Source organism: Cryptococcus depauperatus, chromosome 3, assembly GCF_001720195.1.
Source record: "Cryptococcus depauperatus CBS 7841 chromosome 3, complete sequence".
NCBI lineage: Eukaryota > Fungi > Basidiomycota > Tremellomycetes > Tremellales > Cryptococcaceae > Cryptococcus > Cryptococcus depauperatus.
In genome coordinates, this window is record NC_089470.1 from 273,289 (window position 1) to 298,755 (window position 25,467).

The 25,467-nt window shown below is 44.0% G+C and overlaps 14 protein-coding genes across 14 annotated transcripts; 11 read left to right on the top strand and 3 right to left on the bottom strand.

Moving 5' to 3' along the window:
- Positions 1–89: 89 nt before the first annotated feature.
- Positions 90–2,549, top strand: L203_102388 (uncharacterized protein; the record flags this gene model as incomplete). Its single annotated transcript, XM_066211814.1, has 17 exons — positions 90–448; positions 502–568; positions 629–725; positions 780–935; positions 995–1,164; positions 1,213–1,261; positions 1,319–1,483; positions 1,533–1,552; positions 1,605–1,663; positions 1,717–1,727; positions 1,777–1,802; positions 1,857–1,908; positions 1,966–2,070; positions 2,122–2,161; positions 2,218–2,281; positions 2,337–2,420; positions 2,475–2,549. 17 exons carry the CDS (start codon positions 90–92, stop codon positions 2,547–2,549), a joined length of 1,599 nt encoding a protein of 532 aa, XP_066067911.1.
- Positions 2,550–2,926: 377 nt separating this feature from the next.
- L203_102389 (TATA-box-binding protein) lies at positions 2,927–4,025 on the top strand (the record flags this gene model as incomplete). Its single annotated transcript, XM_066211815.1, has 5 exons — positions 2,927–3,102; positions 3,347–3,434; positions 3,492–3,764; positions 3,816–3,957; positions 4,006–4,025. 5 exons carry the CDS (start codon positions 2,927–2,929, stop codon positions 4,023–4,025), a joined length of 699 nt encoding a protein of 232 aa, XP_066067912.1.
- Positions 4,026–4,649: 624 nt separating this feature from the next.
- Positions 4,650–6,715, top strand: L203_102390 (uncharacterized protein; the record flags this gene model as incomplete). The annotated part of the gene is made up of 11 exons (XM_066211816.1): positions 4,650–4,916; positions 4,974–5,033; positions 5,085–5,106; positions 5,157–5,251; positions 5,302–5,455; positions 5,528–5,585; positions 5,633–5,957; positions 6,010–6,059; positions 6,103–6,135; positions 6,189–6,530; positions 6,583–6,715. The coding sequence occupies 11 exons, from the start codon at positions 4,650–4,652 to the stop codon at positions 6,713–6,715; spliced, it is 1,539 nt and encodes a 512-aa protein (XP_066067913.1).
- Positions 6,716–7,002: 287 nt separating this feature from the next.
- L203_102391 (pyridoxamine 5'-phosphate oxidase) lies at positions 7,003–7,774 on the top strand (the record flags this gene model as incomplete). The annotated part of the gene is made up of 2 exons (XM_066211817.1): positions 7,003–7,613; positions 7,666–7,774. 2 exons carry the CDS (start codon positions 7,003–7,005, stop codon positions 7,772–7,774), a joined length of 720 nt encoding a protein of 239 aa, XP_066067914.1.
- Positions 7,775–8,513: 739 nt separating this feature from the next.
- L203_102392 (uncharacterized protein) lies at positions 8,514–10,183 on the top strand (the record flags this gene model as incomplete). The annotated part of the gene is made up of 7 exons (XM_066211818.1): positions 8,514–8,701; positions 8,752–8,973; positions 9,030–9,275; positions 9,338–9,468; positions 9,521–9,597; positions 9,646–9,738; positions 9,791–10,183. 7 exons carry the CDS (start codon positions 8,514–8,516, stop codon positions 10,181–10,183), a joined length of 1,350 nt encoding a protein of 449 aa, XP_066067915.1.
- A 451-nt stretch (positions 10,184–10,634) lies between these two features.
- Positions 10,635–12,282, top strand: L203_102393 (uncharacterized protein; the record flags this gene model as incomplete). The annotated part of the gene is made up of 7 exons (XM_066211819.1): positions 10,635–11,106; positions 11,160–11,217; positions 11,282–11,293; positions 11,347–11,430; positions 11,489–11,603; positions 11,653–11,921; positions 11,973–12,282. The coding sequence occupies 7 exons, from the start codon at positions 10,635–10,637 to the stop codon at positions 12,280–12,282; spliced, it is 1,320 nt and encodes a 439-aa protein (XP_066067916.1).
- Positions 12,283–13,253: 971 nt separating this feature from the next.
- L203_102394 (uncharacterized protein) lies at positions 13,254–13,980 on the top strand (the record flags this gene model as incomplete). Its single annotated transcript, XM_066211820.1, has 2 exons — positions 13,254–13,756; positions 13,806–13,980. 2 exons carry the CDS (start codon positions 13,254–13,256, stop codon positions 13,978–13,980), a joined length of 678 nt encoding a protein of 225 aa, XP_066067917.1.
- A 1,312-nt stretch (positions 13,981–15,292) lies between these two features.
- L203_102395 (guanine nucleotide-binding protein subunit beta-like protein) lies at positions 15,293–16,624 on the top strand (the record flags this gene model as incomplete). The annotated part of the gene is made up of 6 exons (XM_066211821.1): positions 15,293–15,401; positions 15,467–15,686; positions 15,742–15,861; positions 15,904–15,979; positions 16,155–16,420; positions 16,471–16,624. The coding sequence occupies 6 exons, from the start codon at positions 15,293–15,295 to the stop codon at positions 16,622–16,624; spliced, it is 945 nt and encodes a 314-aa protein (XP_066067918.1).
- Positions 16,625–16,761: 137 nt separating this feature from the next.
- On the bottom strand, positions 16,762–17,358 carry L203_102396 (uncharacterized protein; the record flags this gene model as incomplete). Its single annotated transcript, XM_066211822.1, has 4 exons — positions 16,762–16,809; positions 16,858–16,938; positions 16,994–17,121; positions 17,196–17,358. 4 exons carry the CDS (start codon positions 17,356–17,358, stop codon positions 16,762–16,764), a joined length of 420 nt encoding a protein of 139 aa, XP_066067919.1.
- Positions 17,359–17,552: 194 nt separating this feature from the next.
- L203_102397 (uncharacterized protein) lies at positions 17,553–19,283 on the top strand (the record flags this gene model as incomplete). Its single annotated transcript, XM_066211823.1, has 6 exons — positions 17,553–17,639; positions 17,692–17,820; positions 17,870–17,968; positions 18,024–18,270; positions 18,323–19,153; positions 19,210–19,283. 6 exons carry the CDS (start codon positions 17,553–17,555, stop codon positions 19,281–19,283), a joined length of 1,467 nt encoding a protein of 488 aa, XP_066067920.1.
- A 397-nt stretch (positions 19,284–19,680) lies between these two features.
- On the top strand, positions 19,681–19,977 carry L203_102398 (uncharacterized protein; the record flags this gene model as incomplete). Its single annotated transcript, XM_066211824.1, has 1 exon — positions 19,681–19,977. The coding sequence occupies one exon, from the start codon at positions 19,681–19,683 to the stop codon at positions 19,975–19,977; it is 297 nt and encodes a 98-aa protein (XP_066067921.1).
- Positions 19,978–20,753: 776 nt separating this feature from the next.
- On the bottom strand, positions 20,754–20,966 carry L203_102399 (uncharacterized protein; the record flags this gene model as incomplete). Its single annotated transcript, XM_066211825.1, has 1 exon — positions 20,754–20,966. One exon carries the CDS (start codon positions 20,964–20,966, stop codon positions 20,754–20,756), a length of 213 nt encoding a protein of 70 aa, XP_066067922.1.
- A 647-nt stretch (positions 20,967–21,613) lies between these two features.
- L203_102400 (uncharacterized protein) lies at positions 21,614–23,123 on the top strand (the record flags this gene model as incomplete). Its single annotated transcript, XM_066211826.1, has 9 exons — positions 21,614–21,667; positions 21,715–21,772; positions 21,825–21,856; positions 21,909–21,948; positions 22,000–22,126; positions 22,178–22,366; positions 22,425–22,491; positions 22,548–22,779; positions 22,831–23,123. The coding sequence occupies 9 exons, from the start codon at positions 21,614–21,616 to the stop codon at positions 23,121–23,123; spliced, it is 1,092 nt and encodes a 363-aa protein (XP_066067923.1).
- Positions 23,124–23,220: 97 nt separating this feature from the next.
- Positions 23,221–25,308, bottom strand: L203_102401 (uncharacterized protein; the record flags this gene model as incomplete). Its single annotated transcript, XM_066211827.1, has 9 exons — positions 23,221–23,274; positions 23,329–23,402; positions 23,455–23,681; positions 23,745–24,286; positions 24,346–24,461; positions 24,513–24,582; positions 24,630–24,866; positions 24,923–25,123; positions 25,183–25,308. The coding sequence occupies 9 exons, from the start codon at positions 25,306–25,308 to the stop codon at positions 23,221–23,223; spliced, it is 1,647 nt and encodes a 548-aa protein (XP_066067924.1).
- Between the last annotated feature and the right edge of the window lie 159 nt (positions 25,309–25,467).

The following is a 25,467-nucleotide window of genomic DNA, read 5'->3' on the forward strand; positions in this document are numbered from 1 at the left end:
AAAGCAGGTGTACATTGTTGAAGGCTTGAAGCCCAAATTAATACAGACAAGAGAGTCAACAGTTGATCAGCTCGGCATTCTTTTCCATAATGAGGGAAAAGCAATCCAAGGAAAAGGAATGGGACGAAAAGACATTGGTCGGCGGATCGGACGACGAATCCGAACCATCGCAAAAGCAGGAACCAACGAATAACAATCAAGCAAACACTCAATCCAATAAGAAAGATGATAAGCCCAAGGGAAGCTTTTGGAGCAGATGTAAAGACAAATGGGCATTTGTGATCTTTCTCCTCTTCTTCGCCATCTATACCGGTCTGAGTTCCTGGTGTATACCCTATATGGTGATCAACTACGAGGACGTTACCAACATTGATGCTCCTGGTAATTGGGACGTGAGCGTTAGCAAGGGGAATGGGAACAACGTTCAGTTCAAACAAGCGTTTGATAAGTAAGTTCTAGTCGGACTTGAGCACCTGAAGCCAGCATTAATCTCAAACATAGAGAAACAGGAGTTGAGCTTGCTGGCGGGACTTTGATTGCCATAGGCATGAGTTTTGGTCTTCTTTTCGTGAATATATATTCCAATACTGGAACGACATCTGCTTACCTGTCCACTGCCAAAAACTAGTTTGTCCGTCAATGGCCAAATGTTGTCATTCGCATGGGACCTATTTTTGCAATTGTTTTTCTGGCTGCCGGTTCTGCAGGATGTTTTTATCTCGGTAGTACGTGTTTCAACTCTTCCCATAGGAAAGAAAACTGAATCGCTTCTTTTCCAGGTGTGATACAGGGCGCAGCATATGCAGTCGTGGCCGTTATTGTTATATTGTCGCTCTTTCTCATGAGGAGTAGATATGAATTGGCCCGCGTTTTGCTTGTGACTGTAAACAATGCCGCAAAGGAACACTGGTCAGTGTTTTGGACCGTTCTGTTGGGTGAGTAGAGTGACTTTTTCAAAGATGCTGTTGTGTCGGTCACTAAGGCGTTGCTATAGGTCTTTTGGTGCAAGGGACTTTTGCCATTTGGAACATCTTCACCTTCGTTGCAGTATTTCTGAGGTTTGAGCCCTGGCATAAAAAATGCAAAGAAGGAGACTACTGCTCGGCAACTTTGACTTGGATTCTTCTTGCCTTTGTCATTGTTGAATATTTGTGGATATCAGGTGTAAGCTCGTTATTCTCTGTTGCCGTAACATCCTGACTCGGAACCAAGCTTATCAGCAGCGTCGTCCTTGCAGTAATGGCAGGCGGTCCATACGCGTGTACGTTCTGAACTTATCTTTATGGCTGTCTAGACACTCTGATTGAACATATCTCAGTTTGGTGGCGTGTACATGACACGAAGGCACGAAGTGAAAGCATTTGGGCTCTCAGACGTGCCGCCGGTACCTCATTGGGATCGTTTGCCTTTGGAAGTTTATTTGTCACCATTGTGGAGGTAATCGCCTTCCTTATCAAGCTTTGTGTTAAAGTGATTTGTTGTGGTGAGTGTGTCTACTACTAGGTTTCAAGAATACTAATGTATTCCATTAGACGGCCCCTTAGCCTGCCTAGTAAGTTTACAACACTAACCATAGCATTCAACGTGTATTCATGTCTCAACAGTGTAATTGTTGCGTAAATGTCTTGCAATCATGGATTGACACGTTTAATAAATATGTTTAGTATGTGATCTTTAACAATACCTTTTTGATAGTGCTTATATAAAAGTTCACAGTATCAGGATTGGTGGGTCAATTGAGAGAACCTATATTGCCGAGACACTGACTCTTCAAAGGTGTCAGCGGGTTTAAAGTCTCATACGTAAGTATAGTGGTGGTAACCAAAAGTCTCGGGTCTGATCATCTTTTTTTTTAGCTAGGAGCCGCTAGAGATATTAAGGAACTGGTCCAGAAAGATAGCGACTATGGTATATGACCTTGTCAGTCGCTGCCATAGCCAATAGAACTGATCAGGCTGTGTCTAGCTGTTGCGGCTTTGCTTAATGATTGTGTGGTTACCCTTGCTTTGACTGTCACGTGTATCGGTAACGCAGTACTGGTTGCTGGCGTGACCTATGTTTACATCTCAGGTGAGCTCTTGAATGCTGTAACTATTTAATTTACTCAGTCTCAACTGACAGTCATCAACACATCGCTCAAAATTGACGAGTGGTGGGATTGGTAAGTCTTTTTCCAAATCGACGTAGCGCCATCTTGTCTCACTGCAATATCCGTAGGCTTATTATTCTTTATTCTTTCATTCTTGCCCTCACAGTGGGCCTGGTTCTAGTCTCTGCTCTTGTGAGTGATCATCTTCTGACCAATGCCGAAACAGACGACTGACCTGTGATGCTAGGAAGCTGGTGTTTCAACGATCTTTGTCTGCCTTTACGAGGATCCCAATTGTTTGGAAAACGAACGCCATGAAGCATTGCGCACAGTGAGTTCAGAATGATATCTACATGACTGTAAAGTAACTTTTATCTTTCGCAAGTATCTAGTGGAGAAAGGCATACATAAAAAAATTATGAGCGAAGCGGCTGTAAATGGCGGCAGGCAAGGTGTATAGATTTTTGTTATTTCAATTGTATTGCAGAAAGATACAATAGAAGAAAATCATGTATTCAATGTAGATGATCAAAATAGCTTTCGATAAATATTGAAGATAAAAATAAAAATAAAAAATTGCCACATTCGGGATTGTCCGACTATAAAATGGAAAACCTTTAAACTCAAACATTTCCTTCTCTGTTCGTTCTTTACTTTTCTTTTATTATAGTCTTTTGGAAACATCCGCTTATTTGGCACTGATAAGAGCAGCAAGGCCAGATAGCATCGAAAATATACTATTAGTAGCAGATTTCAGCGTCGGGAGTTCAAACCGACCTGCAAAAGCAAGCAATATCTCCTTTGATTTTCGCCACTAATCAGTTACAATCATTGCAAATGTCTGGTCTTGCGCTCCCAAAAGCTCCAAAAGGCGGGCCATCTACTCCAAGCAACATGGCAGATGAGCGCTTGACTCTTGAAGGGGAAGGTGAAATGACTACTCGTGCTCCTCAAAAGGTGGTGGCCAGTGTCCCAGAGATCACAGCGGTGGATGGATTAGTGCCGACTTTACAGTGGGTATAGCTCTTGTGGGAATTGGCTGGTGATGCGGCGTGTCCAAGTGTTGAATCAAGGTTGAGGTGGGAGCGTGGATGTTTTGAGATTTGCGGGATCGTTTGGGGGAAATACTGGAAGAGTTATCTGGTTTTGCGATTCAAGTCGAGGTTTATCCATTCCGCAACATTATCGGAGGCTGCGTTCGCTGTTGTCCTTGTGGTAAAGAGAATTGGTCTGGTACTGATTTTTGATTTCTTACAGAAATATTGTTGCCACTGTCAATCTGGACTGTCGTCTGGACCTTAAAACTATCGCGCTTCATGCTCGAAATGCAGAGTACAATCCAAGAGTGTGTTTTCTCTCGCTATAGTGTATGGCAATGGAGAAAGCTTACATCACGTTTTAGCGTTTCGCCGCCGTCGTGATGCGAATTCGAGACCCTCGAACAACAGCCCTCATATTTGCTTCTGGAAAGATGGTCGTGACCGGTGCCAAATCAGAGGACGATTCTCGATTAGCATCTCGTAAATACGCTCGTATTATTCAAAAGCTTGGTTTTGAAGCCAAATTTGCGGAGTTTAAAATTCAGAATATGGTGGGCAGTTGTGATGTCAAATTCCCTATCAGATTGGAGGGCCTGGCATTTAGCCATGGTGCTTTCAGTAGTTATGAACCAGAGGTCAGTCAGCGTCCCATGAGAGTTGTATTGCCAGCTCATATTTTGAATTAGCTATTCCCTGGATTGATATATCGTATGCTGAAACCCAAGGTCGTTATCCTGATATTCGTTTCTGGAAAAATTGTCCTCACGGGTGCCAAAGTTAGAGAGGAAATCTATATGGCTTTTAACCAAATTTATTCTGTGCTTCTAGGTGTGTATTGATTCGTCTTGGTTAGCTTGTCCGCTAATCCCACTGTAGAATTCCGCAAGACAACATAAGGTGTTATTTTCACAACATCTCCTTACTCTCTTTTGAGCAACTTGTTCTCTCTATTCGTTTGAGTTCTTCGCCTAGCCTTTCGAACCAACCATATCTACTTCGGCTTACAGGCCGTAAAACCTCGTCATATAGACTGCACACTACCTATTTTATGATTACAAAGCAGAGCGCTCTTTCGGCTATATCGGGATGGCTCTGGCAACATGGTCATGGCCTTGCGTATACCCCATTACTGACATTGAAAGATATGTCATACTGTTAAAACGGTACAAACTCTTTGTTGAGAAAGTTGAAAACGGAAACCCATTAAATGTGTATAGTAGATAATGGTACTGTATGCCAAACTAAAAGCTATTTTGCCAGCCTACAGTGCAAAAGACTCCCAAGGATAAAGACCTTTATAGCTTTTGCTTTCAGTTGTACTGCTCAATCTGTACTTGTGGGCGCATGTCTAATTGACCATGGTATATATTCATGATTTATGTTTATGTCGGATATTTAATTCCAACTAATGTGACCGTCGGTCTCGGTCATTTTCGAGTTTGACAATTATCCTTTCATTCATTCAAAGTATCTATTTTTTTACACTTTCTTCATATTTGTGGATATGATATACGTCCACAATGCAAGCAGCTCATCTTATTGTCCTTATTCATGGCCTGTACGGAGACCTACACAACCTTCACGAAGTGAAGTCGGAATTACTAGCGCAAGCGCAGGATCCAAAAAGAATATCTCCTTCTGCCGGCCTGGATACATCTGTCCCAAGTAGGCCACAGAATGGGAGTGATGGGAAAGAGCTTTTAACTGTGGTATACTTACCAAAAAACATAAGCGGAGCGCGGACGTGGGATGGCATTGATGTTTGCGCTCAAAGGGTCGCTGAGGAGGTGAGTACAAGGCAGAGATTACTGTAAAGATAGCAACGTATAATGACAACAGCGTAGGTAGAAGGAGAGATTGACAGACTGTTTGACGAAGGCACAGATGTCGTTGGGTTCAGTGTGGTAGGTGTCTTTATATCCATCCCATTGGCATGTTGTCTGATTTTGATGCAGATGGGCTATTCATTAGGAGGGCGTATGTATGGTCGCTAAAAACTGACATGAAGCTTACTCAGACATGGCAAGTGATTGCAAGATATATTATAGGCCTTCTAAACGCCCGTCAGCCGTCATTCTTTGTCAGACATAAACCTATATCGTTCTCTACTGCAGCAACTCCTGTCAGTCATAACTTGTGTCTCTTGTATTCACTTTTGATAATCAGATGTAGCATCTCGGCATACTCAAATATGACACCAAGACAAACAAGATCGTCCATGCGATAGGGAAAAGGCTATTCAGTCAGACTGGAAGGCAACTGTATTGTCTAGACCATGAGCCTGAAAGAGAGGGAAGAAGTCTGTTAGAAATCATGGCAGATCCAGGTTCGTTTTTCTGCTTTGTTTCCTTGAACCGGTCCACAGTGACTTACGCAGAATTTGGCATTTGTATTGCAGATAGTATATTCATTCATGCTCTGCGTCTCTTTCCGAGAGTCATGTTGGTAGCAAATGGGTACGCTTCCAACACGCAACCAGGTCTTGTATCTCATGACCAAGCAGCACACAAGACTTGACAGTCCCTTATCCAACTGCCTCGATATCATCCACCGATCCATTCGCCGATCCAGCTTTGATAGATATCCATGTCGACGATAAGCACATTGTTCGTTCCTATCGTATGGTCACCGCCCATACTCTACAAGAGTCAGAACTGGGTGGCACCACATTAACCTCATCCGCAATAGAAAAGGATATCGCAGATGATGTCGAGGTTACAGTTACAACCATCACCCATCGTCCTGTAATGGATGTTGGTCTCGCAGGAAAGAAGAAGCCGTTTCTACCTCCAGTTTTCTTTTTACCTTTGCCGTGGCCCTTAAACTATGTGCGTTGCTGTTTTTTTAGTGAGCTGAAACGTCACTCAATGTATAATACAGTCATTGCTCGTATTCATACCGATTCTACTGCCTTTTGCTTTGCTATATCTGTGGGTTGTCTTGCTCAAATGCTGTAGCTGATGACCAACAAAGATTCATTATGTTTGTCGTCCATTTTTTGCAATCGCAAGTCTTTCATGGCTCCCATGTGCACCTTGATAGCTGATGATTAGGAGCAGCCAAAAACGTATCAGAGAACATCGTAACAAACAAGCACATCAGCCTCTTGCCATGTTTCCTACCGACCCTCTTCTTTTAAACCCCTTCCCGTCTCTACAATCAACACCTCTATCTTCTGCCCTACACAGGATCGACACAGCCACAGAAGACTTTGAAGATGGTGTTTCAACTCCACCGATACTTGATTCGTTGTGGAGAGATGCCACGTCTGCACCTTCTCTGCTGCTGACTTCCCAGCAGAAGCTCATGGTGCAACAACTGAACGAGGCTATACCTCACGCCGAGAGGGTTGTTGCATGGTTTCCTTGGGTTTACAACAGCCATGCCATGCTCATTTGCAGGTACGTCAATTCGAAGATGTAGTCTTCTTACTGTTCACTCACTGAGATGTAGATCTGTGTCTCGCTTTCCATGGCAAGAAGATGGTCGAGGAGTAGTCAAGACATGGGCAAAATTCGTTTTCGAGTCTGGGGAGAAAGTGCGTCATCTTAGCACTGATGCTGTAGCTCACGGCAAGGAGCAATAAATGTGATGATTTTTACTTCTCCCTGCCTATAGATACTATGTGATAGATATATAGACTCTATTTGTCGATTATGATTTCAGCATTTGCTTTGAATTCATAATCTAATTCTGACAACAAAAGATAAAGTATCACTGTCATGCCTCCACCTCTACCTCCACCTTCCACGACTCGAACCATTTCGATATTTTCCATTCCAATCTTTGAAAATTGTACAAATGTCAATCATTTTCAAGACTTGTCTTATAAATTCCTTCAAGCCACTTTCAAAACATTGCTATCCTCGCAACATGTCTACACAGCATTTGTATGGCACTTCTTCCATTCAAGCTGCTCACGAGACTGTCAAACTCACCTCTCACAATCAATATATCACACCCCGTCTTTTGGCATCCGATTTGGCGCCTAATCCTCTCATTCAATTCAACGTTTGGTTCGAATCGGTTTTGGATCCGTCAGAAGAAGATGTCGCCCGTGGCCGCAAAGTGTTGGAGCCTGAAGCAATGACAGTCTCGACGGCTACCGCAAAGGGTATACCCTCATCACGAACCGTTCTTCTTAAAACAGCGGACAAGACTGGATTCGTTTTCTTTACTAATTACACCTCTCGGAAATCTCAAGAGATATTGGAAAATCCTTATGCTTCTCTGGCATTTTATTGGCGTGAGGTATCTCGTCAGGTTCGAGTAGTAGGAAAAGTAGAAAAGGTCGACAGAAAAGAAAGCGTGGAGTACTTTGCTACGAGGCCGAGAGGTAGTAAGCTGGGAGCTTGGGCGAGTCAACAAAGTCAGCCTGTCGAAGAAGGCCAATTGGAGGAGAGAGTTAAGAACGAAGAGAATAGATGGGAAGGTAAAGAGGTGGAATGTCCAGAGTTTTGGGGAGGTTGGAGAATAATCCCATTGTACGTTACCCATCGCCTTACATGTGTTGCTTGAGCATTGATAGCTTTCAAGTGAGGTAGAGTTTTGGTCCGGACAACCCTCTCGACTCCACGACCGCTTTAAATATACTCGACCTGAAGGTAGCGATGGTGAATGGAAACTCGAGAAACTATCGCCTTGATTGATGACTACTCCAAGAAACGTGAGCTGTGGTACCAATAAAGCCCTTTGATGCTCACGTAGTCTAAAAAGGAAAGATGTAAATATGCATTACGTCGATCCGTCAGAACGTCCAATTTTTGCTGTCTGTCTTTGTATCCGCGGTCTGAGTATCCGCAGAATCTACAGCGTGAATACTCTGCTCATATCGAGATGTGTGCTACAGCTGCAGGAACGTTACGGTTCAACAGGATTTCGCTTGCTGACCTTGAGACTGCATCGAAGATGGATATGATCCATCTCAAGTCCTTTCGCTTGGCAGTACAACTCTATTGTTTTGGGATTGGAGAACAATCAAAGCATCATGCTTTACTTGATCTATACAGACCATGCCTTGCAAACTTGAATTACATATTGTGAGAAAAAGAACATTCTTCAAAGATGAAAACAATTTCAAGTCTGGGTTGCAAGACTGCGTTGTGCCTTGATAAGATGAGAATTATGTAATTGCGTAAACAAAAGTTGTGAACTTCCAGATTACAAGTTATCTGTCTTTCTCTTTTTCATCTATTCATGATTAACCATTCAACAATATATTCAAGTATTACATGTTAATGCCAAGGTAGACAATTGGGGTCAAAGGCAAGCTGGGCTGCAACAAACTTCCTTTCAGCAAGCATAGCATCTTTTTATGAGCGGAACGCCCAACATCTTTTTCTTTTTCACTTTCCTTTAGCATCTTCCACTGCAAGACGGTAGTCATGCACGCTCCAGCTAGGCCCAAAAGGGCCTTCTCCGATTTTAGAGATGCAATCTTGACTCAGCCGCCGTCTTTTAAAAAAAAGAAGGAGTATCAGCTTGAGGAGCTCTTGGGACGAGGCGGTTTTGGAAAGGTAGTGAAAGCTATATGGAGCCCGCCTGGAGACCAAAAGAAGGAGGTCGCTCTTAAGTACGCTGTTTGATTTTGCTTCATCGTACTATAGCACTCATACATTGTAGAATCATCAACAAGAAACGTATCAAGGGTAACGAGCAAGCAGTGATAGATGAGATCAATGTCTTGAAAGGACTCGACCACCCAAATATCGTTCACGTCTGGGACAACTTCGAGTCTCGAGGGAAATATTATCTTGCTTTTGAATTGGCAGTTGGAGGGGAATTATTTGACAGAATATCAGAGAGAGGCAAATTCACAGAGATGGATGCTGTAGTGTGCATCAGGTGAATCACGTTCTGTTACATGTGGTGGGATTGTCTTGCTTATGTTTGCCACGTAGACAAGTTCTTGAAGGAACTTCATATCTTCATGCCCACGACATTGCTCACCGCGATCTCAAGCCGGAAAACATTCTGTACAAAACTCGTGAACAAGACTCTCCGCTGGTAATCGCAGATTTTGGCATTGCCAAACACCTTGAACCAGATGAGGAGCTCATTGAAGCAGCTGGGAGCTTGGGCTATGCTGCCCCAGAGGTCCTCATGGGCAAACCTCATGGGCGCAAGGTAGATTGCTGGAGCATTGGGTGAGCTTTGCTGCTCTTGTTTTGCAAAAGAAGGGAGGCTTACCCATGTGTCGAAAATACAGCATTATTACTTACACATTGTTGTGTGGCTACCCGCCGTTCAGGTTGGACGATCGTACGGGATTACTGCAAGAAATGACAAGGGGCAGGATCATGTTTCACGATCGATATTGGTCAAAAGTGTCTGGAACGGGTACGTTGTTGGTCCACTCAAGCCAAATAAAATTCCCTGAGCTCCTCTATAGCGAGAAGTTTTGTTAGAGCTTTGCTAGAGGCGGACCCAAAGAAACGACTGTCATCCACAGAGGCTCTCGAGCATCCCGTATGTTGCCTTTGGACAATGTATGCGGTATACTAATGAATTTTGTAGTGGCTGACCTCTGGGCAAGCCACCGATACTGATCTATCTTTGGCTATTCGTGAGAATTTCAATGCCAAACATAAATGGAAATCCGCCCTACGAGTGAGTTTTTCTGATTCTGATGCTATTCTTCTACTACAACCTTTCGTTTTAGATGATTCAAGCGACCAATCGTATCAGATCAGTCTCTCGTTCTCAATCAACCAACTCATCCATTGCAACACCGTCGGCTGATTCACGGCCTACTACTCCAGGTCACAATGCTCTCGAAATACCGATGGTTCTCACACCTCTGAGTATAACAGACGAAGACCCGATGACTGATTATCTTTCGGCAGACGATGATTCGAAAGAGGCACAGAATGGGGAGAAGAAGAATAAGAAGATGACGGTAGCATTCTCTAAGATTGACAAGGAAGTCTCTTCACCCAAGCCTATCACAAACGTAAATGAAGACACGGGTTTGCAGACACCACCAGCCACTGCACCTCCAAGTGAAGGTGTATTCAGGAGTTTGAAGGAGATGATTGGACATCTGAGAATGTAGGATGACGCTTTTCTAATGTTGTCTTGTGTATCACGACCTATGCTCTGCGAAGTATATTCAAGGGAATAATGTATAGGCCTCTCGAATTAACTGACAGGCTCAGTTGAAAATCTTTTTGGGATTTGATTTATTGTTGTAATTGGTAGATACCTCGCTGTCGGAATTATGCAGGGATTCTTGTGCTCATTTTGCTTGAGTCTTTCGGTTTGGGGGCTGATTATAATGACTCTCTGCCATCTATGAAATAAAAAAGCCACGTAAGAATAGCGCGTTTCTAATGTTTAACGGACGCGTCTCTTTTTATCAACATTTACAATCAACATTTCATTCTTGGATTCAATTTTAATCCACAAAAGCGTATATGCTTTCGCTTGGTATAGCAAACAAACCATTGTCAAACCGTTTCTTTAAGAGCTGTCTCAATTACCACTATCAGTCACTCTACTTTTCAATGACACGCCAGATATCTACAAAGGTTACTAAGCGCAGTCGATCTGTCTCTTTGCTCTCAGAAGGAAAAGCGCCTTCCAAGGCAGCTGCCAGGACTGACTCGTCGGGAGATGGTGGAGATGTAAAGCCAGCAAAAAAGGCTCGTGTCGTCAAATCAAAAGCCTGGCCTCCTGCCGAACTTGATCCACTTGACCACATACCCCGACAGGGATTTCCCGTCTTTACTCTCCCTCCTCTGACAGTGTCAGCCAATGGTGGTATTGCGCCATCTGGAGCTAATTCACAACCAATGTTACTTGGCGCGCACTTCTCGGTGGCCGGCGGACCTGCTACGGCGCTTTTAAGAGCTGGTATGGCCGGTGCAAATGGCTTGGCTTTATTTGTCAAGAGTCAGAGGCAATGGAAGAGTAAACCTTTTGAAGATGAATCAGTGGAGAGGTTTAAAGGGCTTTTAAAACCTAAAGAAGAAGGAGGTGTGTGTCGATAGTGGCATGTTTGTCGCCAACATAGGCTGAGTACTGAGTAGGGATGGGCTACGGGCCAGAAAGTATTTTGGTGCATGGCAGCTATCTTATAAATCTTGGGTAAGCTTGCCTTTTCGATACCGATCGTTGTACTCTGTTTTATGGTTATTGACCAAAAAGACAGAAATCCTGATCCGTAAGCGCTACAAGTTGAACCTTGTTATCGTTTAAAACTAATATTACGGCAAGAGCCAAATGGAATACCTCATATGAGTGTTTCAAAGATGATATATATCGGTGCCATCAACTTGGTATCAAGCTTTACAACTGGCAGTACATTAATGTCGTTTTGGCTGCTACAAAGCAAAGCGCTGACTGATATGAATGCTAGCCCAGGATCTACTGTAGGAGCCTGTACCAAGGAGGAAAGTTTTGCTCTCATCGCCAAAGCCATTAATCAAGTACATCAAGACGTTCCTGAGGTTATCACTGTTATTGAAAACATGGTATGTCCTTTCTTGCTCAATCATTTTGTTTGATTAATTCTGTTTCTAGGCTAACGCAGGATCAAACATTGTTGGCACAGCTTGGTCTGACCTTTCTTCCATCATCAATTTGGTAAAGGACAAGTCTCGAGTTCGTGTATGTATCGATACTTGTCATGCTTTTGCTGCAGGTTACGATATTCGTACTCCAGAAACCTATGCTGAGACGATGAAGAAATTTGATGAGCAAGTGGGGAACAAATATCTTGCAGGCGTGCATTTGAACGACTCCAAGGCTGATTTGGGGGCAAACAAAGATTTACACGAAAACATTGGACTGTATGTACAACTGCTTTGTATTTGTGATTGCTAAAATACAAATGTTCTCAGTGGAAAAATTGGCCTCTCTGCATTTCGATGTATCATGCGAGATCCCCTTATGGCTGGGATTCCCATTGTACTTGAAACACCTGCTGCCGATGGTCCTACTGCTAAAGAACATGTCTCTATATGGAGCAAAGAAATCTCTCTGTTATACGAAATTCAAGGTCTCGACGATGCCGAGTGGGAGCTTAGAAGAGAAGAAATCGAGATGAGATGGAGGAAAGAAAGAGATACAATCAACCCACCAAAGGAGAAAAAGGCTGCCTCCAAAAAGACAAAACAAACCAAAAAGAAGGAAAGTGATTCGGAAGAGTGAATGTTGCAAGGTCTGTGACTTAGATACAATGTTTTTGTGTTTGGTGCCTCTCTATTAAGGATGCGACCACAGAATACATTGTGCTTTTTGCAGTCTGTCAAAATTCACAGGCATTACATGATGAAGAATCGGCAGTACACATGGGAAATCTTGAGATATTTTAAAAGTTTTGTCGGCCAACCGCCAGAAGCAAATGGTCGACTCGGTGATTTGACTTGGGATGGCTCATTGCTTCCAAAACTGTCATGAACTTGACGAACGGTTCAAATCCAGCGTTCAAACATACTACAAGCTGAAGTACGCAACTACTCACTGGCTTTGTACTAATATCATGTTCAATGTCACGAGACAAAGACCACAGGTTGAAAACAACAGCCGTTGGACACAATTCTGGTAAGAAAACGTATGATACTAATCAATCACTGACCCTTCACAACGACCTCCAGGACAGACTTGCACTGCTGCCATTGCCCAGGATGGGTGAGTCCACTTGCCCCTCTCCAGACTACAACTGACTAGTGTATAGAACTCGTTCAGCATAGCATCGATAAGAGAGATCCCGCCGCTAACACCTTAATCCATCCCAGTACCCAAGCTGACATTGAAATATCCATCACCCCCGCCATATCCTTCTGCAAGAACCAAGTCGATCTTGTAAACTTTTGCCTCAGCGCTTGCTTTCATGCAACGCCCATGTACCGGCCCTCTCCACATTACCTGACGTTCTTCTTTCATTCAACCTCTCTCACAAAGGACGTTGGGTGATCCATTCTGAATGAGAGTTCCAACATGATGCTAACCAGAGTGCCGCCAGAAAACTGGGACAAATAAAAGATGACAGAGTCTAGAGGTTTAATTCCGGGACACTGGCGTCCAACCTGTTGACAAAAGTTTAATGCCAACTGGATGGTTTACTATTTAAAAGAAAAAAAACCTGCAACAGTTCCAAATAGTGACATTGAAAAGTTGCCATGTCCAGCATTGCTCCTGAGACGTCTGGGAACAGTAACGGTAGGTACTTGGGTTGTCTCCGTACAAATGGACAAGCTGGTCTTGCTTATAAAGGAGCTGGCACTCGTACAAGAAGATTTGGCTTGCCTACATGTCCCAAAATGAACTCATGGCCGCCAAACGACGGTGCATCTGCCTTCTCAGAGATCAGCCAACTAGTCACCGAACAAAAACCACTTTCAATAAGACCCGCTGACTCGTATCATCCTGTGAAGAGATCCCATAAGACGGACAGTTTAGTTGCTAGAGTGCATAACCCAGACATTCGTCGATCCAGAGGGAGCTGTAGATTTCAGCCACCCACAGGCAGCCAGATTTCGCCTTCACCTAGGGCACCAACTTTTCGAACAGACGATGTTTTGACGCAGCGTGGAGATGTTCTGTCCACCATTGATACCAAGCTCGCTAATGGTGGTAAACCCGCCGATACGGATGAACCGATTGGTCTCAAGCCCAAGAAAAGGTGAGCTTCCTCGTCCTGAGCTGTATGGCAAGGTTGACTGTGATGATAGTGAGTTCAAGTATTCTAACAATCCTGACAATTCACAACGAAGGAAGAGGCGCTGGGAACGTATGATGTGTAAACATTCCAACAATTCCAGCAATGATTCCAATAAACCCAGTCTGCCAAGAGACCATACTGATGGCGTCAGTTTGGAACATGCGAGCATAAGGTTCTTCCATTGAATAGTTAAAGGCGCCAAGTCTTCCGAAAGCAAACAAAATTCCGCTTCCAATAGTAAAACGATGTTATAAGAGCTGGATCCTGTCTTCTAGATCCGGGAACGGCTCAAATTCCCAAGGAGGTATATTCTAGAGTGAGCCCACATTATCCAATGCCGAAATAAAGACGGCTGGAAGCCTACGGACTGGCTGTCAGCTCGTCCCCTTGTTCTCATGTATTGGTGCTGGTGGGACCGGAGGAAGACAGAGTAGACGACAATGCCACCTTTTGAGAGCAGTTCTGAGCTAGTTCAATTTCCATCCGTGTACATGCGTAAGCTAGATGGAAACCGAATATAACCGAAAAACCACCTCAGCCTGGTCAGGAACATCTCTATACGTTGAGCGTTAACTTGAGAGCTTTTCAGTATTTGGCCTTGAATAGAGTGCAAGCTTGAGTCGTGCCCAGTGGCTCTTGAGTCATCAGGGATCTCCACTTGCCATACTGGGCTGCTTTCGCATGAGCGTGGAGATGCACTTAACCTGTTGGCGAACGACTAGACAATGTCGAGAGTCTGAGCTCCATGGGGAGTGAGTTGGTGAAAGTAACTAGAGTTTCAAGTAGTCGATACGAGTTTTTGGATAATTGCTGACGTAGTGATAACGTCCAATCTTGCATCTTGAAACAGTATCAATTGCAACCAAGAGTCGGATTGACACTGGCTTTGCTCGACATCTTTCCAAGTCGTAGCAGGGTTCTTACTATGTTGGCGTAACCTTTTTCTGGTACCCGTCGTTAAGAGTTTGTCAGGTTTTCAGGAGCTGGAGTCACTGCTGCTTGCTACGCATGACAATTCCATGGGCCGCTGACAAAAACTCGTCAATGTTTGTAGCGGTTTTACGCGCAACGCAAGACTTGATGAGCACATTGTGTAACATGGGTATTATTTGAGCAACAGTCAGAAGGCGTGCATTTGACGAGCGACACTGCAATGCAAAGTAAAAAGTGTTTAGCATAAAACATAACGTTTGGATGAGAAATTTCATGACGCGCCCAGTGTTCTACAACCTTTCATTGTAAATAATAAGAAAAAGTTGATTAGAACAGATAGATGAGAAGAGTTAAAAAGTAATGTAATTGCTGATTTACATAAATGGTAGAATTTTGGTTCCGTTTGAAACGGTAATTCGGCATTATCGTATAGGCCAAATTGTGCCAGCATGTGGCAAAAACAATTTGCTTCCGCTAACTGTTCCTACTGCCTGAGGAAAGAGAAGCATTTTTCCAGCAATTGACGTTTGTTTCTATAAAGAAAATTCAGAGACTTGCTTCAAAATGGCCGAGCACCTCATGTACAAGGGCGCCCTCGCTGGCCACAACGGTTGGGTCACCGCTATCGCTACGTCTTCAGAGAACCCAGACTTGATACTCACTGCTTCAAGGGGTTAGTCTTGAGAGAACAACACAATAAGGAAATGGCAGGCAACAGAGACTGACAACAGTGAATAGACAAGACTGTTATTGCATGGCAACTCACTCGGGAAGACAACTTGTACGGCTTCCCAAAGAAGATCTTGCACGGCCACAACCACTTTGTCTCCGACGTCGCCATCTCTTCTGACGGTCAATTCGCCCTCTCTTCCTCTTGGGATCACACCCTTAGATTGTGGGATCTCAACACTGGTTTGACCACGGAAAAGTTCGTTGGGCACACTGGTGATGTTCTCTCGTGAGTTTGGCACTGTGGAAGGATCTACGTGACAGGGACTGATGAAGTGGTATAGCGTCTCTTTCTCAGCCGATAACAGACAAATCGTCTCTGCTTCCAGAGACCGAAGCATCAAGCTTTGGAACACTCTTGGAGAGTGCAAGTTTGACATTGTCGAGGACGGCCACACTGAGTGGTGAGTGGTTTGCAGATTAGGAATACAGTCTTATACCAGTAGGGTCTCTTGCGTCCGATTCTCCCCCAACCCTGCCCTCCCTGTCATCATCTCTGCTGGTTGGGACAAGACAGTCAAGGTATGTTTTGAATTTCATAATGAAGAAGCAGAAATGCGACATGATGCGATCTATATATATTTGCTACTTCAGAGGGATGAAACAAACCCGATGAGACAACCTTATCCACCAAGATCTCTGATCCTTTTGTTTTATCATGTGGATGTTTGAAAAGTTTTACTGATATGGAAATCAGGTCTGGGAGCTTTCCAACTGCAAGCTCAAGACCACTCATCACGGCCACACTGGTTACCTCAACACTCTCGCTGTTTCTCCCGACGGTTCTCTAGCTGCTTCTGGTGGTAAGGACGGTATCACTATGCTATGGGATTTGAACGACGGCAAGCACCTTTACTCTCTCGACGCCGGAGACGTCATCAATTCTTTGGTCTTTTCCCCCAACCGATACTGGCTTTGTGCTGCGACTGCCTCTTCTATCAAGATTTTCGACCTTGAGAGCAAGTATGTATCTTTCTGTGATGAACCACAAGAGCCTGCTGACACTGAGCTAGGTCTCTTGTTGATGATCTCCAACCTGACTTTGACGGCCTTTCCGAAAAGGCTCGAAAGCCTGAATGCACTTCCCTTGCCTGGTCCGCCGATGGCCAAACTCTCTTTGCCGGTTTCTCTGACAACCTCGTCCGAGTCTGGGTTGTTGTTGCTTAGACAGGGATATAGGATGTTGGTAGTTACATGCAGATCTCGGTCACTGGACAGTGTGGCTTGCCTCAAAATGTGCTTTTTGGACGGGAATGATATGTCAAGGTGCATTTCGGACAGGTATAGATGATACCAAGTAAATCTTAAAGGTCGTATTCGTCAGAATCAGAGTCGTCCCGTTTCCGTTGAATCTATAGGTCGTTGGCCAAATTCCCAGGAGTGGGTCAAGAACGACCTACGGTAATACCGTCACCAAGAGCCTTCGTTCTAGCGCTCTGGGGTACAGTAGAAATGCTCTTTGCTGGTGCTGGGCTAGACACCTATAGACGTCCATAAGTCACTTGTGGGTTACTTGTTTTCATTGTATCAACAGACCTGTTCAAGTAGGCCTTTCAAGGCTTCATCAGAAATTTTTCCCCTAATCTGTCCTTGCTGTCCCATGTTGACAATCAATGTCTCCACTTGGGAAGCAAGCTGAGGTCGTGTGAGTGATATTCTTGATACTATAAGTCCTGTCAGCCCCTTGCTGTATTACAAAGAGCTCCTTCCATAGATATACGATAGATAAGCTACATACATCGTTCGCGAGCAGTAGATTCTAGCATGGCAGCAATCATAGTTCTTTTCATCTCTTCTTGCTGCCTAGTTCTTGCCTCTGCAGCCTCCCTTTCTTCAGGCGACATACCAGAGCCTTGTTGGGCAGTTGGGCAAAAACCTGATGGAAGATTTATTCCAGACATAATATATGTGGATAAATAATATTGAGGAAAGATAAAGTGAAAAAGAGCGGTTCGATTTTATTATATTCCACGTGGGAACTTTTCGTTCCGTTCAACTTCTCATCATCACTTGAATTTGTTGCCATTATTTTATTCTTCTTCTTTACCTATTTTTTCTTTTCTTTTTCTTCTCGACAAAGCATAAGAAATTCGCCATGTCTACCGAGCAGCCTGCAAAGCCTACCAGAGGGCCCGTTGAAGAAGTTGTCGCAAAGCGTATGAAGGCTTTGGGCAAAAAATTGGCAAGTGACTTGACAACATTTTTTTTGAATTTGCCATTGAGACTCCTTGTAGCAACGGTTTAAAGCATATGCATCACAACCAGAAGGATCGCTTAATGCTGATCAGAAAGCTGGAGTTGCAAGTTTGCCTACTTTGGAGAGTGTATTTAAAGAACTAGAAGAGCTATCAAAACAAATCGAAGTTGGTCCTTTGTTGTGCTGTCTCATGTTGACAAGCTGACAGTATGTAGTATGTTGAGCTGGAGCAGGCAGGGAAAGTTAGGGAGCTGAAGGAACAGACCAAGAAAGATACGGAAGCGCATGCTGTTACCAGAGTTAAAGAGTTTCAAGTGTGTTTCTGATCCTTTCGTGCCCAATCTTTCAAGCTAATGGTAGATTACTCAGTCAGACCTCGCTTCTCCCCTCTCTCTCTTTCTTCGCTTGCATCAATTGCTCCATCCCGCTCAAAGCTCAGATCATGATCACCTTACCGTGGGCCGACTTGAGCTTCCCCGTAACATGCAAGATGTCGTTCAAGCCACAGACGTTTTGAGAGTAGGAAGATGGCATGAAGATCTCTTGGCAGGAGGTGAGAAAGGAAGAACCATCGTTGCGTTGCTGGTGAAGGGGCCTGGGGGCATTGATGAGGAAGGTAGGTCTGGTAGTGTATGCAAACGGCAGAAATATTGATGGTCAGACTGTAGATGATCATGTGCACCATCTGCTAAAGCTCTTGGAAGAGTCACACTCTCTGCCAGATGAGCAAGAGCTCGCCGCAACAATTGAGGCTGAGAAGATTGAAGCGATACAAGCTCCTGAGACAGCTGAAGAACCTCAAGAGGTACTAGGAGAACAGTCAACTGATCATAAGGAAGCTTCTCTACCACATCAAAAAAGTAATACGGGCTTGGTATTCAATTTTCTTCAAGCGGATGAACTCAATGCCCCTTCTACTCAGAAAATCCAACCCTTCATTTCTGAACCCACAGCATCTGTCCCCAATGATCACCAAGCAACTATTCCACAAAATGATGTATCATTTGACTGGGCGGCCGAAGAGGATACAACAAATCATCCTAGTCCGGCCACTTCAGAGCAGGCCGAAGTTGAATCTGCGCCAGAACAAACTCTTCAGTCACTGAATCATATTCAAGCCGAAACAGAGTCAAAAAATGATGAGACAATAGACCAGACTATAGAAGAAAATGTTCTCACCAACGCCCATACTGTGCAGCCAACTAGCGTGGCTGAAGTACCTCCAGTTGTTGCTGAAAGTAGCGCGTCCGATCCTGTGTCGAAAGAAAACATTCCTTCAGGGTCATTGAACAGAGGCCGCGGTCGAGGTAAAGGATACAGCAAACATTCTTCTCGACAACAAAAGGTCAAGAACCAAAATCAGCCGTCTCAGGAAAATACTGGTGTTGATGGATTCCTCGTCGTTGGGAAACACCAATCGCAAGGTCAAGAGGGTCAAGGACAAGGACAGAGGAGCAGAGGAAGAGGAAAATGGAGGGGCAGGGGACATACTGTTTCTGGTGAGTGTCTCTTTCCACGATTTGATGGCCTGAAAAAGTTTTAATGTGGTCAATAGGTGGCCGAGGAGAGGCTCGAGCACCTCATGGTGGTCCACGAGAGGACCAATCACCTGAAAAATCTCAATCTTGAGTGCCTCAGCTCGCTGCAGTCCGAACTGAGTGTGGAAGCGCTAAGATCACACTTATCTCTTGTTGAAAACAGAAAGCAAACTATAGACTTTGAAAGACATCACAAACTTTTGTATACGAGGACGTGCAGGCATTGTGCTGAATTTTCAAAACATGCATCTCGAAAATTGATTTGTAAATTCCTCCAGAATGAATCACCATGTCCGATCTATCGGATACGCACAACACATAAGCTCTTGTCGCGACAAAGACTAAACAAAAGCAACAATCTCTTTTGATATGGCTTTGAAAGGATATCGGAGTTGTCTTTACCTTTGTGGGCCATAAGGGTTTAATGAAGCTCGGGAAACGAGTCTATATTTTAATTGCTAACTCTCATCACTTTGAAGCAATAGGAAATGACTTCAATGGCATCGACACCCACCCCCAAGACCACAACATCCAATGATTTCAACAAGAGTAACCCAGTTATGTCAAGCAGGAGACTTACTCCGATGTACCGCACTGTGACATCCTCATACCATACTCAATCTCCTACTTCTACCAAGAAAGCCATCTCCGCTCCTCTTGTAACACGTTTCCCATCGCCTCCTTCGACCCAACAGAAAGAAAAGAAAGATGATAAAGGGGACAATAGGAAACAGAACAGCTACCGGTATACGTATAAGAGACGAAGCGTTATCGTTAGGCGCTAAAGATAGTGAAAGTAAAGAGATGAGAGTATTTGCAAAGATGAATAAGGTATTAGGAGTGTGATGGAAGATTGTTTACACTCTTGGAATGACAGACTGGGAATAATATTCCGTGTATTCAACATTTATGGACATCTCTTGATTGATAGAAAAACATATCCCAGAAAGATATATGCAGTGAACCTGAACCATTATGAACAGTACCTCATCTTTAAAAGGGTTTGAACTTTGTAGAGGCCAATAATCGTTTTTCTAGAGAATAAGCATACCAATTGGGTATACCTCATGCTGGCTAACCGAGTAGACTATGTTTTGAGATGTGACATATAAACTACAAGAGCCTTGGATACAAAGGAAAGGTTAGTAGGACTCTCACTGTATCTCATTGTGGATAGCAAAGAACTCATTTTCAACCAGTTATCCAAAGACGTATCAGGAGGACGAAATGTCATGAACTACTGAACCGCTGATGATGCTCTGATTAAGCAAAATGAATGAGCAACAATGCAACGAATCAAGAGCATGCGATATATCCGTCTTGAGCTCAACACGTGGTCCTAGTACCGAGTAACGGCCCAGATGCGTTGTCATTCTCAAACATGATTACATCCCATCATTCGTGAGGCAAATCATGAAACAGTGAAGACTTCAAAATCGGTCGATTGACCATTCAACAGGACCCGTCATTCGATCTTCAGACATGGCTAAGCTCTCAACAAGCCCTCCCATTGCCTTCTTGCTCTCAGCAGGGGGGTTATTTTATAGTATATGTGCTTGACCTAGTCATTCTTGGCAAGATCGTTGGCTTCCTTGGTGACATTATCGCCAAACGTGTAGCCGGCACACCCACTGAGTCTAGTTTCTTCTGCCGTATACTCGACTTGGAGATAGTATTTGCGGGACCCATCTATAGAGGTAGGCGCTGTAGTAAACAAGAACCACACTCGGGCACTGGTTTCGGAACGGCCCGACATCTCTGAGACTTGAGGCATGTTTCGTCAAGTCGTGTGGTTTGAACGTCAAATTGATTGAGGAAAAGATAGCAAAGCTGATGTGTACTTCCAGTAACGTCTTGAGGTAGGCTTGTGTAGGCATGTCAAGGCGTTTTCTCAAAACCGTAGACCTTTTCCGATCTCACAGGTTTCAAGCTCCTTTCTGACAGTGAATTGAGAACTCATATCGTCCGATACCCGCATGATCCCCTCTCCTTGGAACAATAGAGTTTTATGAGTAAGAGTACAGCCAAGAGCCATCAAGTCACAGGCGATGTAAGTAGCTTGCTGGGATAGGTAATAGAACGACCGAAAGAGGATAAAGCAAGAACTTGCTGAGTTAAGCATTTGGGCACCAGAGTGTCAAAGACATTGGATTTGTCGGGCTACAAGGACGATATGAAATGTAAAGAGAAAACCTTTTGGTCGAAATCGTTAATAATTGAGTTTTAAATCTTTTGGTTTTGTTTGAAAGATGCTTGAGTTGTCTTTTTTTTGAAAGTATTAAACAAGACTGGTTAACGGAGTTTGGAGAATCTCCGTTGATTTTTCCTTTGGAGATGCGCAACCAATTAATTTAAAACAATAATTGAAACTTTTGAGTCTGTTTTCATTTCATCTATTCAATAGAATTTAAAAAGACGAGAATGGCTGCGAATCGATTCATCTCTACTGCAAGAGTAGCCCGTCCTCTGGTTGTTGTGAGTTTGTCGGGGATGGTGTCCTAGCAAATTGAAAGCTCTTTTAGTCTAGGACTGCTACTCAGGCTCGAGGATATGCTTCAGCTGCTTTTGCGGGAGGTTCCAGTAGGTTTTTTGGAGCTGACGCAGACTGGTGTTGACAGGTCATTTTGCGTAGATTGGCCCATGATTTTTTCCGTTGCTGGTGTTGTAAGTCATGCTTGAGATTGTGAAATTAAAGGTTGATGGTTGTTGTGGCAAGGCTGGTCTCGGCACCTACGCATATCTCAAATTCAACCCCTGTAAGTTTTGAGATAGTGTTTGAGATGTGGTTGTTCAACCTTTCGTCATAGCTGTCAAAGAAGAGCTTGTCGCTAAAAGTCATGAACTCGAGCAAAAGGCTGCAGGCAAGATTAAGTCTGGCGAGGCGCAAAAGGATGCAGCCGAACGTACCGCTACTTCTGTCAGCGCACTGGTCAAGTATGTATAGTAAAGAAGGATATAGTTGCTACTAAGAGCTAATTGTTCTAGGGATTCTTTTGTCCCTCTTACTCTCGCCAAGGTTGACAAGCATAACCACAACACCAACATCTACCACTTTACCTTTGGCGAAGATGGGCAAAATAAAACTTCTGGCGTTCAGGTCGCCAGTATTGTGCTCATGAGATCCCCTCAAGGTGAAGGCGAGCTTCTTGATGACAAGGGTAAGCCTATTATCAGGTGAAAACAACATCTACAATCTGATATATAATGAACTGATGGTACCTCTTTATAATAGACCTTACACACCTATATCCGCTCCAGACCAGAAGGGCTTCATAAAATTTATGATCAAGGAGTACCCTGTGTGTTGCTTGCGTTTATTCAGGTGTAGACTTGCACTGTGACTAATTCATCATAGACCGGCAAATTCACTCCTTGGCTGGCTAATCTGAAACCCGGACAGCAGGTCCTCTTCAAAGGCCCTCTCTCCAAGTTCAAATATGAAGCAAATAGTTTTGACAAGGGTCTTTGTATTGCTGGTGGCTCTGGCATCACTCCCATGTGGCAGTTGATCACTCACTCTCTTTCTCTTCCTGAGGACAAGACCAAATGGACTTTGATCTTTAGTAACGTAACTGAATCCGATATCTGTATGAACCACTTGTAGGGAAATGTGAGAATTGTAGACTGATGGCTCTTAGTGTTGAGGAAAGAGTGGGATCAACTAGCCAAGCAATACCCCAACCGTCTGCAAGTCAAGTATGTTTTGGACAAGGGACCTTGGGGTTGGAAAGGTGACACTGGTTTCGTCACCCCAGAACTCATTTCTAAACACTTCCCCAAGACTCCTGGCGAGAAAGTTCGTGCTTTTGTCTGCGGTCCTATTGGCCAAATGAAGGCAGTGTCTGGTCTCAAGGATGGTATGAAGCAGGGCGAATTGGCTGGCGCTCTCAAAGAACTCGGCTATACATCTGAAGAAGTCTTCAAATATTGAGATGTTGGAGCAGACGGCAAGTGGTTATAGAAGATGCATAAAAAGTCATAGATGCTTAGGATATCATGTTGCCTCATTCATGAATAGCTAGAAACCACTATCCCCACACAGGGTGATCAAACACCAAAGGATCGATGGCCTTTGTGTTCAACTGGATTATAGATCAATCTTGAGCTTTCGTCTATGTGCTTATCAAAATTCTTACCAAATGTGGCCCAAGTTGGTCTAGCTTTGTGACTCCAAGCAATTTCAAAGTCGTCTCAATCTCATCCCTCATGACTGAGATATCCGTTAGCTACATACCCACTTATTCAAACGATATTGTGCTCACTTTCAATAGCGTGCATGACTCCTTCTTCCCCATATGTCAAAGAATACAAAAATGGTCGGCCCATTCCTACCCCTTTTGCTCCTAGGCATAGAGCTTTGACGACATCTGTACCTCTTCTGCAACCCCCGTCAATGTATACTTCACATTTTCTAAAGACTTCGGGACAAATTTTGTTCATCTCGAGTAGAGTGTAGAGAGCTGGTGGAGAACCATCTAAAGCGCGTCCTCTAACAAAATTGGATGTCAGCAATCCTCTTTGCATTTAATGGTTTATGGAACAAAAAAATTACCCATGATTAGAAAGATAGATGGCATCTACTCCCATTTCGGCAGCCTTCATAGCGTCCTCTACCGTCTGAATGCCCTTCAATCCTATAGGAAGTTTGGTTCGCTCCCTTAACCATTCAATGTCCTTCCAGCTCAACTTTGGATCAATAAAACTCCCTACACTCCTACCTATTCCTCCGCCCTTATTGTCCATACCAATTTTCCCTCCAGAGATACCACTGGCAACTTCAACCTCTGCCCGGCTACGTTCGTCGGCTTCTCGCTTTCCTGGTGCAGCTGCATCCACTGTGACAAAGATCGCTTTTAAATCAAGACTGTGGATCTTCTCCAAAAGTAACTCTGTCTTTGCCCGGTTTCGATTCACGTACAGCTGCATGAAGAATGTCTGCGAGGAGTTGGATGCAGAGCCAATAATATCGGTCAACGGGGCTGAAGCATTGGTGGATATCATCTGGATAATATTGCTCTGGCCAGCTGCTTTGGCCAAGAGGCATTCCCCTTCGGGATGAGCCAACTTTGCCATACCAGTTGGGGCGATAAAAATCTATTTTGCAAATACAGTTAGCATAATCTGGGAAACTTTTGAGGAGTTGAGAGCCGTACAGGAAGAGAGCTGTCCTGTCCCATCATTTTCGTCATTGTGTCCGCATTCTCGACATCAACCAAGATTCGAGGTCTAAAGAGAATGGAGTTGAATGCGTTTCTATTGAGGTCAAGAGCTTTGCAAACAGGTCAAACGGACAGCTCTTATCAATCCTTCCGACACTCACTGTACTGATCAGTAGCGCCAGAAGACATGTAAGCCCAAGCTTTACTGGTTAGATTAGCCTTTGCAGCAGCCTGATCCCAATCAGTTCGTATCGTTCTGTCAACTCAAGATGACTCACATCGAAATCTGGCAGCCCAATGATCTCTGCCAGATCCACTCTTGTACGCTCGCCATCTAGTTTCTTCTTGTCCACCATTTCCGGCAACGTAGCGGGATCCACTGTTCCAATACAAGCCTCCGGATCAAGACCATTCTCGATTGTGCCTGGGGGATGAATAGGGGCAAAGATGCCCGTTGCATCTTTTCCCGCTGCTCGATAGATGGGAGCAGTACCTCCTGGGTGGTTCTCGGCAAACTTCAATGCTGCTGAGCGAGGCATCTAAACGACCAACTGGTGTGGGATAAACTTGCCTCTGTCAAGTCGTATACCTTACCCTCAATGACGACCCAACAGTCGTCAGGCTGGCTGTGCTTGTTGACCTCGCTATAAGGTATCAATCCTCGCCCTGTAGCTTGTTCCTCTGGAGCTGAAGGATCAAGAAGTTCTTCGTCTTTTAGATACAACGGTTGAAATGTAATGTAGCCCAAAGATATAGCTAACGTTGTCGCTGCCTAGAATACAAAACAACTTAGCTTTGCTCAGTCAATACACATTGCTACATCATACATACCGTAGCGCTCGCCAGCACATGTCTTGCTCCGGCAGCACTGCGCCAGCTAGAAACACTTTGCCTCAAAGACGTCCTCGCAACCGTCTTTTGAAATTGCCCTGCTTGATGTAGTGTTCTTCTCAACATCCTCACTATTACTCTACTGTGATAATCTTTCTCCAATACATATACTTGTTGTACACTTGATTATACAATTTTTGAATATTAAAAACTTTTCGGAAAAAAACAAACAATGATTGACAGAGCTGGAACCATATCTAATCGGACCGATAATGATCAGCCGAA